The 16,184-nt window shown below is 39.9% G+C and overlaps 1 protein-coding gene across 1 annotated transcript; it reads right to left on the reverse strand.

Moving 5' to 3' along the window:
- Nucleotides 1-904: 904 nt before the first annotated feature.
- rnf5 (ring finger protein 5) lies at nt 905-15,062 on the reverse strand. The gene is made up of 6 exons (XM_034705606.1): nt 14,657-15,062; nt 5,731-5,749; nt 5,100-5,212; nt 4,959-5,016; nt 3,299-3,410; nt 905-2,321 (listed from the first exon to the last, which is right to left on the reverse strand). Exons 1-6 carry the CDS (start codon nt 14,860-14,862, stop codon nt 2,188-2,190), a joined length of 642 nt encoding a protein of 213 aa, XP_034561497.1. The 5' UTR covers nt 14,863-15,062; the 3' UTR covers nt 905-2,187.
- Nucleotides 15,063-16,184: the final 1,122 nt, after the last annotated feature.

A 16,184-nucleotide genomic window follows, 5' to 3' on the forward strand; every position in this document is an offset into this window, starting at 1 on the left:
AGGTGTTTTCCAGTACTGGAAAACTGGTCAGCTGTTTTCCAGGTTTTCCAGGACGCATGGGAACCCTGAATAATAATAATAATAACAAAAAATTACAAAGAATAGAATAAAATAGAGACTAATGCACACCAACAATAAAATATGTGTAATCAAAATAAGCTAAAGCATCAAAATTAAGATTACAAATAGTTAAAATAGATTTAAAAAGGGTAAGGATAAGAGTTCAAAATAAAACTGAGGCTAAAAATATCAATAAAACTGAGTAGATAAATACAATAAATAAATGAATGAATAAATAAATAAAAATAAAATAAGAAACAGTTAAAATTACTGAAATAATAAAGCAACATTTAAATCAATTATACAGTAAAAGGTAAGTAATAAAATAGTTAAACCCTACATAAAAGCCAGACTGAATAAATACATTTTTAGTTTACGTTTAAAAGTCTCAATATCTCTGTCAGCTCCTCTCAGATCCTCAGAATACTGTATTCTTTAAGCATTGAAACCTGCTGCGAACACACCAAGCACATAGGTTTCCCAGTCACCTGACACAGTGTGTAATGTTTACAGCAATAGAAGAGCTAGATTATAATAATGAAGAAGGTAAAGTTGACTATTATGGACCCTCCAGCACCAGCATGAACAGTTTGCTTGCTGGACAGTGTTGTATGCAGGGATGCAGTGCTTGTGTTAGTAGTGACGGAGCGCAACTATGACGTACGCACATGTATGGTAAGAATGCGCACGTGTGACCCCTTTCGAAAAAGTTTGGATCCACTGCTCCTGTGTGGATCCACAGAATTTTGTATTTGTGACAAGTTTTCAAATATTAAACCTGTAGCGCTGATTGGATCTTGTGCTCTAAAAAAGTACGACTTCTGGAATGAATGACAGGACAAACTTTTCGTCTCTCATAACATTTATTTAACTTAACAGGAGAGGGTTGGCAGGAGAGTTATTAACATGGGCTGCAAGATTTTCTTGAGTTTAAGGAAGGAATTCATGAAAACCAGGAAGCAGATCTCGCTTTACAAAAGCATCTTGAAGCTACTCGCACTTCTTGACCTCTCTTGCTCACCGTGGTTGTTCGTCCACTCAGAAAACACATAAAAACAGCATTTACAATATTCATATGTACAAATATATAATGTATACACACTCACTCAGACACAAACAGACAGGAAAAAAAAATCAACTGTGACAAAGTTCATTGAACCTTCTTAGTGTGCAGGCCTTTTCACCTCCTTGGTTAACTGACTCTCCTCCCTAGTTTCACTGCATCAGCTCTACTTTAAGTCTTGATGCACTTGTAGCATCTATGAGCTACTTAGCAAGCCAGAACTTTTCTCTGTCTGTGACGGATTGCTTTTTTTCTTCTATCTCAAGTCAAGTCGCTTATGTTGATATGAAAATCTCCCAAACTGGCCGTGTTTGTACAGCAACAACAACAAAAAAGATGCAAAAAAGTGGCTCAACACAAGCTCACGCTCCAATCTTTAGGGTAGATCCGTCTATAAATGACTTCACAGTGCAATGGTAGTTTTTTGTTAAGACAAATGTATATAAAAAATGCATCCATGTGTGCTGTTACTGCTGTCAAGAGTTATGTTGCAAATTCTTAGAGTACTTGCTCATTTCACAAGGAAACTGTAAACTGTCATTAGTTTTTTCAACCCCCCCCTTGATTCATTAGTGACTGATCAGCTACTCTTTGGCCTTTTAGAACTTTCCACAATCTTCTTCCTCTATATTAAAGAATAAGTCAGTGACTCCTTCAAGAGGAATGTGAAAACAGATTTGCCCCAACATTTTGAACCACCCACCTGTTTTTCTGCATCTCAACACAAAAACAAATCTCTCCAAAGCCCACCTTCATCTCATAATACTGTCTCTTTATCTCAATCGTCTTTTTACTTTGGGATTCGCCTGACACTACTTTCTTGTGAGTGTTTCTTGCATAAACAAAATCATCAAAGCAGGTGGGCGGGGCTTGACTAAATCTGCCTTTGCCAGATGGAGAAAACCACCTTGTTTAGAGACTCTCCCTGCTTCCTCTCCGATGTTAGTACCTGTTAGGAAATGTAGAAATATATGTGTGTGTGTGCGTGTGCGTGTGTGTGTGTGTGTGTGTGTGGCTCGAGTTAAGTGAGTGAGTTTGTCCTTTTGTCTTTCATCCGGTCGCCATCACACACTCAGCAGCCAGAAGAAGAGGAAGATAGCCACAAACAGGAAGAGGGAGTCTTGCCAGTTGTTATTGCCATTGTTGAGGTTGCCGTTGTTGAGGTTGCCGTTGCCTTGGTGTTCACCCGGATATTGGTCTACAGAGAGAGAAGACAATGCATTGACATTATTGATTGAAAGTACTTCAGTTTAAGACAACAGATGACCTGCTGAGGGGGGTTGGCGTGAGTCTCGAAAATTGGTCCTAGGCAGTGGGTCTGTCTGTACCTCATTGTGCTCGGTTACCGCACGGGTGGTGATTAGAGCTGGGCGATATTGAAAAACATGTTATCACAATAACATTTTCATATCAGTCAATATATATGAAATAATTGTTTCATATCATTTTAAAGGCAGATTTTTTTCTCCTGAGTGACAGTTGCAGAAACCAGACGGTTTGTTAGGTTGTATCTCAGATTCAGTAGTCTAGTAAATATCCAAAATATCTTAACTAATAAAGTTTAGTGGCCTTTCTTGTTGAGCCTGTTTTCACTCTGCTTTGACTTGGTAGGTTTTGAGTTTTCTTTAATGTCGCTCGTTTTAGCTGTGTTTACGTTCTGTTCCATGCCGACTTCTTCCTCTGTCTAATGTTGGATGGGAACAAGCGTTTAAGACACACAAGTGCCCTCACCCTTTCCCGTGGTTGGGGGTGTAATAGCACATTGCTGAACTTCAGTCTTCACCCAGGAACACAGTTTACACCCTTTGCTCTCTTGGGAGCCCCAAACACAGGCTGCTTCTTTTATACCGACATGGCTTATATTCCAGATTTTGCAGTAACTCTTGGAATTAACTTTACTGTAAGCATGTATTTTTTTTATCTAAACAGAAAATAAGGTAGTAAAAAAAGGCTAAATGAAAGCATCAGAAATATTTTTTTCATGAGGCCATCACTTCTTGAAAGCTTGAACATTAACCGTGTTGCTTCCATCCCAAAGACAGATTGCGATAGAAATCGTATTGCTTGGGAAATTATGACATCATCACCTCAAAAACAAAACACATGACATACAATACCATCACCCGACCATGGTATTTAGTCTCTTAAGGTTTCTTTTATTGCTGCTGTGTTTACCTGCTCTGTGAAAGGGGTCGTTGGTGTTGAAGACTGTGGTGAAGAAGCCAAACGGGAAAGCACCGATGCCAAAAGACATGTGAAAGCCGGTGTCCCCGAAGCCTTGAAACATCTACACGGACAGAAAAATGAACAAGGAAAAGGTTTTAAAAACAAGTCAAACACAGCAAGAGGAAAAAAAGAAAAGGTTGGTATTTAAAGGGGACATATTATGAAAAAAAACACTTTTTATATATTGTATTTTTACTGAATGTGAAAGAAGCTAACACAGCTCTTTGTTTGTGGTCCGCCTATGTTTGAAAGCACAATCTGATGGTCCATTCAGAATGTGCTGACAGTGCGGTGCGATTTGACATGATCTGATCATAGACTGTATAAAATATGGACGTAGTATCCGTGACGTCACCCATCTGTTCCTAAGAGCTGTTTTGAAGCAAATCGACGGCGGCAGCCATATTGGTAATGCGGAACTCAACTAGGCAGAGTGTGACGTAGTGTGAGTCTCTTAGCCAATGGCTGTGTGTTCCCGACCGGGAGTCACGTCAGTCATGTCCTTATTTGGGCAAAACTCATAATCTTAATATCTTCTTAACCGTCACGTTAGAAAAAAATTCACCCCCCGTACAGTGTGTGCCATTAGAGAGATTAGCGTTGTAGGGCCAAGCCGTTTTTTGAACCAGGCTGTAAACATGTTTATTAATGCTGCAAAGATCGTCTTTTTCCCACTCATATCTATGTGGTTTCCGGTGTTTCTGCAACCAGCCTCAAGCGGATTTTCGATGTATTGCAGTTTATATCACTTCCGCATTGGCTTCATCGTTTGAGACCGGAGTTTGCCGCTTGGATCTGATTCAACACAGTGCAATTTGACGCGATACGATGCAATTCAATTCAAGCTACATTTGTATCGGAACACCCAGCAGAAGAGAGGGGAAGGGTCAAAAGGAGCTCATTTGCATTTAAAGAGACACACACCAAAACTGGCTGTTCTGACAAAAGGCGGTTCTGGTGCTTGATCAATGTTACGTTTTTAACCAAAGCGCGGCACAAACGTTAAATTTAGGGTGCTTTCACACTGGATCGCTTCTAGGGTTATTTCCCCTATGGCTTAGAACGTTCGGACATACGCGAACACAGCAACGGAACAACGCAAGCCGCAAACACCTCGAAGAGGGGGTCTCGGTTTACTTCCAATCCAACCCTGGAGTGGTTCGTTAACAGTGTGAACACAGTTAACACTAGAAGTAGACTAGGTACAGAAACAAAGCTGGCAATTTTGGTTGCAACTGATTGCTCGCATAAAAATATCAATATGCTAATGTTACTCACCATCTCCATTCCATTAAACATCAGTAGAAGAGCCACGCCGATAACCAATATGCTTGTCTGCTCAAATGTTGATCAGACCTTGACCTCCTCAATACTCAAAGTCAACCCATGATTCATTTTGTTGGTTTGTTAACTGGTAAAAAAATTTTGGACTCCAGTGCAACCAGTACAGATTTAATTTGTTTACCGATGCTGTGGGAAAAAGAAACTGTGACGTTAGGCCAACCCCCGCAGTGAAGTGTGCACAGCTGGCTGTGTTACCTGGTGGAAAAAGCGAAATAATATGCCCCCTTTAAAAAAAAACAAAAAAAAAACGAGTAGATTTACTCACCCCTCCTCTACTCTCTGGCTCTGTTCTCTGTCCCTGAGGCCGAGGGGGAGTTTTCAACCTGAGCAACAACACTCGGTCAAATGGTGACGAGAGACTATTACATAAAACTGACATTCACATAAAGGAACACTCCCGGGGTACCTGGGGTCCTCTTTGCTGGAGCTCCCTCGTCCGTACAGTGGGATGACTTTCTCTCTGCTGATTCCTGCTTTACACACAGGACACTGCTGCCTGCTGGGCCGGGTCTCCAACCACTGAGAGAAAGAGGGAAGATGTTACACAATACAAACTAGATAAATCCCTTTGTGTTGTATTTCTGAAACCTTTTTGTTTAAATACTGGGTCCATCACATATAACAGTGATAATATATGACTATTGAAAGAAGTTTTGATGATGAGCAATCATCAAAACAGTAAAAAGTGTGACAACCAACCCCTTTCTCCCCTACAGTTTGCAGCTCCACATGTTGGAGAGTAGTAAAGAGATGCTGCAGTAAACAGAAGCTTTAGGTGCATTAGCATGTTTAAGCTGCATTAAGTCAACTTACAGGTGTTGTTTTACACGCTGAGGTTACATCACATCCTTAATGCTGATTAGGTTAACTTGCTCATTGAAAAAGTGCGATGTCAGGACTTGTTTACACTGACGGACAATTCCATGTGTGTATTGGCTATGATCCCTAGTCACCATCTTTATCCTATCCCCATGTCACAACTAGTAATTAAAATGTGTTCTCGTCTATAACTTTGAATAGAATGATGAAATACTCACTTGATGAAGACAGGGCCAGCTGCAAAGAAAAAAAGAAACAGAACATTAATTTGCATCTTGCTACGACTCCTTTCTTTAACATTTCAGCCGTCTGCTGGAGTAACAGCACCGACATTCTTTAAGACAGATTGTTAAAATAAACTTAAGTATCTAATTCATCTCAATGGGCAAAAAGAATCAATGTAATATTTCCTAGTTTTTGGTAAGTCTTTGTGTTGGATGTGCCCTCATCTCCTGTGAATGTTCCTACAGTATAGAAGCCCCCCTGGCCAGAAACACCTGTTCCTTGTGAGGTTGATTAAAGTCGTCCCTGCTCCCTGTCGCTTTTATTAATTGACTCCATCTGTCGTTAGCAGCTTCCGCTGTGTGTGTCCTCTCTGCTGCTGCATTGTGAGAGTGAGGGATCTGCTGCCCAAAGCTAAATTAACTCTGTCTTAAGGCAGTTTTTACAGGGGGGGGGGGGGGGGGATGTAGCGACATTGGGGAAATACTTCTTTTCAGTGTGTAGACTTTATTTACATGTAGACGACTTCAGGTGCAAAAAGCTGTCAGCTGTTTTTTGAGTCGCGGTGCTCTTAGCTAAAAATAGTTCCACCTTTGGATTGCTGCTGCGCTACTCAATGTCACATCTCCGTCATCAGCCAATGAAATCAAACATGGGGCTGGACTATCAACTTTGTAAACGACGTTGGAGGTCCATACAGAGGTGAAAATAACAACACTGTTTTTTCAAGGACATCATTCCCTGGTCTAGAGATGCCGCCAATGCTACGACACATCTTCTATCAATTGTTTATGTTTTCTTTGTACATTTCCATCGGATAAAAGCAAATATGGAGCTTATAGAGCGATTTAAAACAGATATAACAATAACTAAGAAGCAAGGTGGGAGTGCAGGAGGACAACTTTCATAGCCACAGTAAGTAATAACCAGGGATGCACCGAAAATTCGGCCCCCGAAAGACTTTTATCACTGAACACGGCCGAAACAGAATGTTGTGATGACGCAAGCAAAACCGCAGGCAGTACGCTGCTCAGTGTTTCCCCTACCATTATACTGGGGGGGCGGGACGCCCCCCTAACAGCACCCCCCGCCCCCCTTGGAAGTTCTATTATTTTCTATATAGGGCCAGATCACAGCAGAAGTAATTCAGGGTTACCTCTCTTATAGATCAGGTCTTAAACTTGTTCTTTGATTAAAGGCCCTGTGAGGAGTTTTGAACTGGCTGAGAAACAGACTGAAAATGATACCGACGCCTCTTTATGACCTTCAATAGCAAACAAGACCATCAGCAGCAACACTGATACTTTCTCTGTTGTCATTTTTAATGCCTGAAACTGCTCTGAGGGGGTAGGTGTCAGAACAGATGATGGACATCTCGCTTCAGAAACAGTCTATTTGACTGTTTTCATGGAAAATAATCACAGTGCCTGATAAAGTTGACTGTCAAAAGACAACAGGATGAAGTTTTTGTTGAAAACACTACTTTTGCATGTATAGGACAAGAGATAAGAGGCATCACTTTGTCCACAAGGGGGCGCCAGAATCAATACAAAACAAAAGTTCCTCACAGCAGCTTTAAACAGACTAAATATCCTTATGTTGTTTATCTTATTTACATGACAGGATGTCATTATGCTCTTCTGCTCTCGGTATCGCATGGCAGAGTTCCGCCCCGATGTGCACACAGCCACACAAACACGTGCGCACCCATACACACATCACAGCCTATTGATACAATCAATGTTAATCAACAACTCAATCTTTCAAGACCAAAACGAGACTATGACGAACTTCCATGCATCTGTCTCAGTTTTACCTCCCGGTGTGCGTTAGTGACAAAGACACAACCGGGGGACGTCTATTACACATTTGCAGTTTTTGCCGCTCTCACCGTAAAAAAAAGTTCTGCATCTAGAGCTTGATTTAATCCAGTTTGTTAATACATCAAACACATTTAGTAAGTTTTGATCAACTCCTTGGCATCAGAGTGCCGTTAGGTGTCTGTCTAGAGCGCCTGTCACTGCAGGTGCATTCAGGGACCGTCGTGAAAGTGCAATGCAAACCTGTATTTTGCATTCATGGCATTTTTATTTGAATCAAGAGAATCAGATATAGTGGTCACATGAAGAATGTTTTCTTTTTACTTTTTTTGCAGGCTAGATTATTTAACTTAAGATATTACAAAAGCAAAAGTTTTAAAAGAGTGGAATGTTGACGATTTAATTCTTGGTAAAACCCTGATACCAATATCTGATCGACTACATGAATTATTTTAAAGATAGATAGATAGATAGATAGATAGATAGATAGATAGATAGATAGATAGATAGATAGATAGATAGATAGATAGATAGATAGATAGATAGATAGGTGGCAAAGTCTGTCTGCAGAACACAAGATGATCATTCACACTGCTTCTACTCAGTTAAAAAGGGAGCTAATTTTAAAAACACAACCTGCAGGTATTAAAGCCCTTTCAAACTTAATCCTACAGCATTAGTCTTCAGTGTATGATGAATGACATAAGAAATGTTCTCTGAGGTCAGTTCTGCCCTCAGACCCTGAGTTAATTAAAGCACGCTGCAGATGGGGCGTTTTATCTGCTGCAGAAACGTCTCCATCGGCCATGAGGTACGCAGAGCGCCACAGCTTCAGCACTAAGAAGGGCATGGTCACTAAAAATAGACTTTAACAGTAACATATGAGGCAACATGCACAGCTAATATTTGTAAGGTGTAGTGCTTTGGACTTTTTATGCTGCCCTTTCAATGATCCCTCTCCACATCTCTGACAGAGATCCCCTGCAAGACAACCTTCAACAGATCATGCAGACAAACAGGCAGGACTTGTTTTAGACATTTTTACTTCTTCATGACCACAAAACAGTCACGCTGTCAGCCTCAGGTAGACCTAACCCAACGCCTCCACATGAACCGAATTAACACCGTGACACCAAAACACAACTTCATGTCAACGTACAGGCTTTTTCCCCCCCACTCCAACATTGATTTCAGAGGGCTCCACAGCACAGCTCGGTGTGTCCAGTATTAGCGTATCAGATAGCTGCTGAGAATGACATTCCTGTGAATACAAACAGGCGAACAAAGCCAAAGAACTCAGTTAACATAACAGCCCATTCAGCTGTGATTTAACGTGTAGCCACACGTTCAGCTGGGCTCTTGTGACCTGAAATTAACCACTTAATTTCCCATAAGAGGCTCAATAAGAGTTCACTGAAGCCTGACTGCAGAGTGTACACACACACAATCCATTGTGTCAACCCACGACAGCCATTAAATGCACATAGGTTCTCATATGTCATACACCTACATTGGATTTTTGTCGTGTTAAATACACATACACTGGACATCAAGAATTAGGGTTGAATCCTAGACCTTCCAGTTGAGAGACGACCGATTCTACCACTGAGCCACAGCCGCCCCTTAAAAAGGAGCATTTGACATGATACCTGGTGTTATAAACAACTAGGTTTAAAGCACAGACTGCACAGAAGGAGAAAAAATGAAACCAATGCAGAAAACCTTACATTTTGAAAATGTGAAATGACCAGCAGGGGTCCACTGCACAGTTGTTACAATGAAGTCCAAATTAGTCAGCCTTACTAGTCGTCACCAGAATTACAAGTAGGTTATACAAATGTGCTAAATTTGCAACCCAGCCATTGTAACCACAGGCCCAGGAACAATACTTTTAATACAGAATTAAATCCTGAAATGACTATTTTGACCAGCACAAGAGGGCCAGTGAAACGTGCATCCAGGCCAGCGAGCCAGTTGTGATGTCGAGCCCTGGGATGTGATGAGTTAATACTGATGGGTGCTCTACATAGCAGCCTCTGCCTACAGTGTATGAATGTGGCACGAATGGCTGAACGTGACATGTAATGTTAAAACTCTTTGAGTGGTCAGAAGACTAGAGAAAGCGTTATATAATCACACTCCATTTACTGTTTATCTCTTTAAATTCAGAACTAAATTACATGTGGTCAATGTGTTAGAATTAATGCCTCATACAATATTCAACTTCACTTTCTTTTTAAAAAGAGAGACAGTTTTTTTATTTTATTAATAATGATAATTATTATTGTTGTTATCATATATTTTTATTATTGTTATTATATGTATATATTTATTAATTTGTCAATTGTTATTTTCTTGTTATTATTTCAGGATTTTATTGTCTTAATGTTATTGTTTTATGACACTTTTAATTACAAGTATTCAACGCAACTGTCAAATGATGTTAAAAAAGTTCTAATAAACAAAGTTTTTAAAAAAAAGAGAACCAAACTGGAAGGTTGGAAGCCTTTAGAGGGGTTAATTATTATTTTTATTATCTTTATTATTATTTTAATCATTATTATTTTAATCATTATTATTTTAATCATTGCTTTAACATATATTTATCTTATTTTGTCTTGTATTCATCTGATCTTGTTAACGCCACCTTATTTTTTAACTCTTCTTTCCACTATTACTTATTTTATTAATTTTACTGTATTTAATCTATTTTATTTTTAAGTATTTTATTTATAATCACAACTTTTATAATTTTACCATTGCTGTTGTTTTCTGTCTCTGTTATTCTGTGAAGCACTTTGGGCTGCATATTTTTATGTATGAAAGGTGCTATATAAATAAAGTACACAGATGTAGAACGTGGACAAAATGTCATGTTTCTTGCTTTCCTGCAGCTCTTATCCCAACATTATGAGACGTCGTGAAGCTTTCATATAAAAACCTCACTTCCTCCTGTGCAGTCAGCGTCTATGACGGACAGGGGTCGAGTGCGCTCCTGTGGATTTCACTCAGAGATAGTAAAGATGTCAAAGACTCATTAACCTCAAAGTTATTTCAGTGACGTTGAAGTCTCCTTCACACAAAGCGTCTCTCTTCACTCTCATAGTCTGTAGGATGCTTACAGGGCTCTAGCTCTAACGATGGAGGGTTTCCTAATGAGCTTCTCTGCCATATTTTAACACTGAAGGTTGAGTATAAAGCTTTTTTTTTTTAACTCACTCTGCCTTCTAATTGCTGAGGATTTCCATAACTAAATTGAGTGTTTTTCTACAGCTGAAATCATAAAAACACTAACATGAAATGTGTCTGTGAAGTCATCTCAAATAGGGGAGAATGGGGTTGGTTGTCACGCGGGTTGATTGGCACACTTGTTATATCTCGCCACCAGAGGGCGCTGTCTCTCAAATTGGGGTATGGACATTTCCAGAATTAGGATCAGAGCTCACCTACATAGTCTTCTCTGGAGTAAGACAGCTGAACTTGAGGTGAGAGGACTTTTTGTGTTTTTCATGTCAAATTGTAAATATTCAGCTCCTCAGTATTTTTCTTCTAGGCTTTTAAACGATGGGTTTATAACAAAACAAGTGTTACCGTTACAAAGTGTGAGGGGAAAGCTATAGTTTAGATTTTTATTAGCTAGCTAACTAATTGTTAGATGGTTGTTAGCCTTGATGCTAGCAAAAAATTCCAATTGGGGTTGGTCGTCACATAATCTTTGGGGTTGGTTGTCACATGTAACAACCAACCCCTATGTTGGCAAAATCCTGCATGGTGAAATGAGTTGGAGTGCACAGACCCTACATTTGCCATCACTGTAACTCAGACAGTGACTGCATGTAGCCTAGTTGAGTAGGCCATTATTATTCGGCTTATTTGTTTTGTTCTTTATGTTGTTATATAGGCTGGCCTATAGATGTGTTTCCTGTTCATGTTCCTTGCTCATTTTATGTTAAAATGCATTAAGTTATGTAGGCCTATCACTTGTCAGTACAATTCAACTTTCAAATTTAGTTCTGCCTTCTTGCCTTTTTTAAAAGCTTTTTCCCATTAAAATAACATTGTGATAACCAACCCCATAGTGTGTGATAACCAACCCCATAGTGTGTGACAATGTGTCAGAGTGTCTTTGATAGTTAATTGCCTCTTTGTTACAATGAGTTGGAAAATAAGAGGGATACACATTTCAAGCCAACACCTTAAGCTTCAATTTAATGTAGGAATGACTATTGAAAGATGTTTTGATGATGAGCAATCATCAAAACAGTAAAATGTGTGACAACCAACCCCGTTCTCCCCTACAGATTGTATGTGACAGACTGCTGGAGCCATTTAGAAAGGTACAATTAGTGCAGGTTTGTTTTGAAGTTGCAGCAGATCGGTCTGACGTCAACACCTCTCATCATTGCTGATAGTTTCATCATCACAGTTTCATCACGAGAGAGGCAAGAGAGGGGGGCAGGTATCATAGCAGCCAAGTTACATCAGTACCACAACACAGGAGCTTGTAGCAACTGCACATGTAGGATAAAGACTACCTGCACTGTGTACATAGGATGTTTTTATAGAATTGTATTATATTATATTTTATATTTAAATTTTAGATATTTAAAAGCTGGAAGAGAGAAACAGCATCTCGTTTTTCCTGTATGTCCCGTATATACAGTGAAAATTGACAATAAAAACCTTTGAATTTAATTGAATTTGAATTTGAATTGAAACTCCCTCTCTCCAGGAACACAACATTGATTTTTACAACACTTCAGCTCCACCTCTGTGTCTGCAGCTACAACCCCTGACTCAGATCATTATCTGGTCACACTCCTAACGTGAGCCAACGACAGGTGAAGAGGAGATACCTTTTCCCTCTGATCATAATGCCTTTACGTTTGACCCCAATCCTTACTCTCCCTGGCTCTAATCTCACATTAGCCTGAGCGAAGCACGGCCGTCAGTCAACACTCAAGACTCCTCAATGAGTCTCACGCCTCTCCGTGTGCACGTGGACGACTCCGACACAAAGGGCTGTGCTTGTCTTTGATTTGAACACAGATAGACGAGGGGAGGTGAAGTACAGGTGAAACCTAACAGTGACTTGCGTTTTTCATCTATCTATTACACCTGTGTACTACCTACTTCCAGTCCTTAAACATATATGTCTAACTAGTTCCTGGAGCCCAAGTTGATGTTTTTTTCTGTTGTTTAACAAACTCCTACAAACATAAATATGTTAGGATCTGTTATGAAACAGAAAACAAGTCAATTCTCACAACAAGAAGCCATAACAAGAGAATATGTGCTGTTTTTTTGTGTGGAGATAAATTATACAATCAAACATGTCACTGCAGCATACCTGCTCAATATGCACCTGCATGTGCACAGATTCAACTTAAACACCAAAGTTAATGTGTCACTTATATTGTGCATGATCCAAGGAGGCTCTGGCTGCATGTGTAGCCCTCTGACCTCCAACAAACCACATAATATGATCAGCCAAGGCCAGTTAATTCCTCACGAGATCAGAAAGGATCACAAGTGCAATATGCAGTGGTGGACAGTAACAAAGTAAATGTACTTGGGTATTGTACTTAACACAGAGCAAATCTCACCCAGATCAAGCAGTTCATTTAGAGGTGGTAATGATGGCTATAATTCTCCACCTGAGCACCCATGGTCATATCTTCAGCCCGTGTTAGAGGTTTTTGAAATGAAGAATGATACGTATTGTTTGAAATGTTCTCCCTGTTTCCCACTCTGCCCAAACAAACAAAAATTCACAGTCCAACCTGAGAAAGCATGATGAGCAACGTAACATTTTTTATTCCAGATGAACATTTCAAACTAAGTTGTCTGTGCTTGGAGTAACTTAGTTCTTGTTTTTATTCCATGGTATAGTTTCTAGAGATTTCAAGTCATGTTTTCTAAATAAACATAATTTAACATTAATGCTGATGTTGCCTATCAGTGCATGTCAGACACTCACCTTAAGCCTCTCAATACTGTTTTTAATTCTCTCTGTTGTTTTGTTTTACGGTGTTCATGCCGAACACACCACTGCCTCATGTTTGAAGCACTTAATTGGCAATTTCACTGGCTTCAGTTTGTTTTTAAATGTATTCATATTAACTATCCGCCCTATCTAAAACAGTTCCTGGTTCATTATTCATCTTCATATTCCCTCAGACATACTCAACATCCCTTCTTCATTGTCCCCAGAATCCATAAAGAAATTGATCGCAGGTCATTCAAATTCAAAGCCCCATCCGGTTGGGATAATTTACCCCCTTCTCTTAAATCCATCACCTCCATCCACTGCTTTAAATCAAATCTGTTTTATCATTTAAAAACAAGCTGCTCCTGTTTTTGACATGTGTTAATGTGCTTTTTTGATGCCTTTCTCTTTGTTGATGCTGTCTATTGTCATGGTTTCGTTCAATGGTGGGGTGCTGGGTGGGTCCGGGAGGAGTAAGGGTGAGGGAGAGCTGCCTGTGTTTGTGTATTTGTGTTTGTTGTGATTTACTGTTTTGTGTGTATTCATTTGCTTTGTGCTTTTGTTGGGACCCCCCTGAAAACAAGATGCTGCATCTCAAGGGGCTATCCTATAATAAATAAATTACAAATTACAAATTACAAATTAACAGAATGTACTCCTATGTATTCTTGACTGCACGCATGCTTTGTGAAAATACAAAGTTTTGAGATGTTTTAAAAAGTAGTTTGAATACTTAAGTATTTTTAAAAGGAAGTACTCCAGTACTTTAAATCAAGTAATAATTTGACAGAGCAACTTTTACTTGAATTGGAGTCATATTTGACCTGCAGGATCTATACTTTGACTTAAGTAATGAAGACGTGTACTTTGTCCACCACTGGAGAGAACCACAGTACAGACAGAAAACCATCTGGGCCAGTGTCATCCCAAACAACATGCGGGGATTACCTACTTCTAAAGGCGAATAGTAGAGCGTTAAATAACTCACATTAGCGGCATAAGGAGGCCGCATCAACGGAGAAACAACCGTCAGGTAGGTGGGTTGAACTGACACAAGAACCACCACCTCCACATATTAAAACAAGCCCCCCTTTTCCCCGCCTTGAACCGTACCAGAACAAGTGTCCGCACATACTGATGACAGCGTCCCTGGCAGTGTCCAAACATATGTTGCACTCGAACGTCGCCCGGTCCCGCTCGCCTTCCCCGCTGCCTCCACCGCCCGGCCCGTCGCGGTCGTTGCTGCTATCCCCGGCCGGGAATCCTCCTCTGCTGGCCGGCCCGCCGTCACTCGAGGAGCGGGGATCCGCGGCCGCCATGATAGAAGCTACACAAGTTGAGGAAGGTAAACACACCAACCCAACCCTCCACCACACAGACCCAGCACGGGCTATAGAGCTGTGAGTCGAGGACGACGACTGCTCTGAGGACCAGACCGGGACCAGACCCCCAGATCGAGGAGGGTGTAGCTAGAGCTGTCTCACAACCACCTGAATGGGTACTTCCGGTTCCGGGAAAACAGTGGCAAGGAGCCAGGATAATAAAAACAACCCCACAAATAAATATTTGTTTTTACGACTAGTAATATCAGTACAATTAGAATTTTTACTCTACTTATAAACTATTTTAACTGATAAAATAATATATATATATAAACAAACTAAACTAAAACAAAATAGTAGATCGAGAAAATATTTAATAATAGTAATAATAATTATTATAATAATATTAGTAATATTAATAGTTAGTAACTAATAATAATAGTTGTAATAATAGCGGCAGCTTAAAGAGCTTTTCAGTTCAAGACAAATAATTATTGACACAGAAATGTAATAAAAAGAAAGAGATAAAGACAAACTGGTAGAGATCAAAATTGGTAAAAGATGTAAAATAAACAAATTAAAAGGTATTATTAGAATTGCAGCAAATCCATTAGAAAAAATAACATACATCCAGAAAGCCATAGAACATGTTTTTTTTTTTTAATTTGGAAACCCTTTATTGATTATGCCAGAAAACAATCTAACACTGCTGTCCCAAAATCCATGTGGAAATGCAGATTCTTTAATTTTGTCTTAATATATGCCAACTGACCTTGATTTTATTCAGAGCACAGTGGGAAAGGAAAAATATTATGTTAAGTACAAAAGAAGAGATTCAGTAGTTATAACTAGGCTGAGGCTAAGGCATTGTGGGCTCAAGAGTGCAAGAGTGGGCTGGCCCTGATAGGGAAGCACCCTGATGGAAAATGTGACTGTGGGGACGTAGAGTCAGTGCGTAATGTTCTCTTGCAGTGTGAAAGATATGCTCGGGAAAGGAGGACGCTGTTCAGAGACCTACAAACAGTTGGAGAAGCAGTCTTTAGCATGAGCACGTTATTAAATTTGGACAACTGGGCAAAAGTTACGAGACTGTTGGACTTCTTGCACTGAACCGGAGTGTACACAAGAATATAAGAATTGATCTAAGGCAGGCATGTCCAAAGTACGGCCCGGGGGCCAATCACGGCCCAAGGTCCATTTATTTATGGCCCCAAGCTTGCATCTGAAAACTAAAGTCAAAACCGAAACATCTCAAAAGCTTCTTATGGACTACTTGTATAAAAGCCAAAGCTCTGTGAATTCTGCAAGACGGCAATAAA

Source organism: Notolabrus celidotus, chromosome 16 (assembly GCF_009762535.1).
Source record: "Notolabrus celidotus isolate fNotCel1 chromosome 16, fNotCel1.pri, whole genome shotgun sequence".
Lineage (NCBI taxonomy): Eukaryota > Metazoa > Chordata > Actinopteri > Labriformes > Labridae > Notolabrus > Notolabrus celidotus.

Excerpts from the sequence above, each read along its gene's own strand:
- rnf5 (XM_034705606.1), bottom strand. The coding sequence starts at position 14,862 with ATGGCGGCCGCGGATCCCCGCTCCTCGAGTGACGGCGGGCCGGCCAGC. Across the intron at positions 3,411-4,958 it reads AGCCAGAGAGTAGAGGAGGG|ATGTTTCAAGGCTTCGGGGA; the intron begins GTGAGTAAATCT and ends CTGTCCGTGTAG. Across the intron at positions 2,322-3,298 it reads CGACCCCTTTCACAGAGCAG|ACCAATATCCGGGTGAACAC; the intron begins GTAAACACAGCA and ends CTCTCTCTGTAG.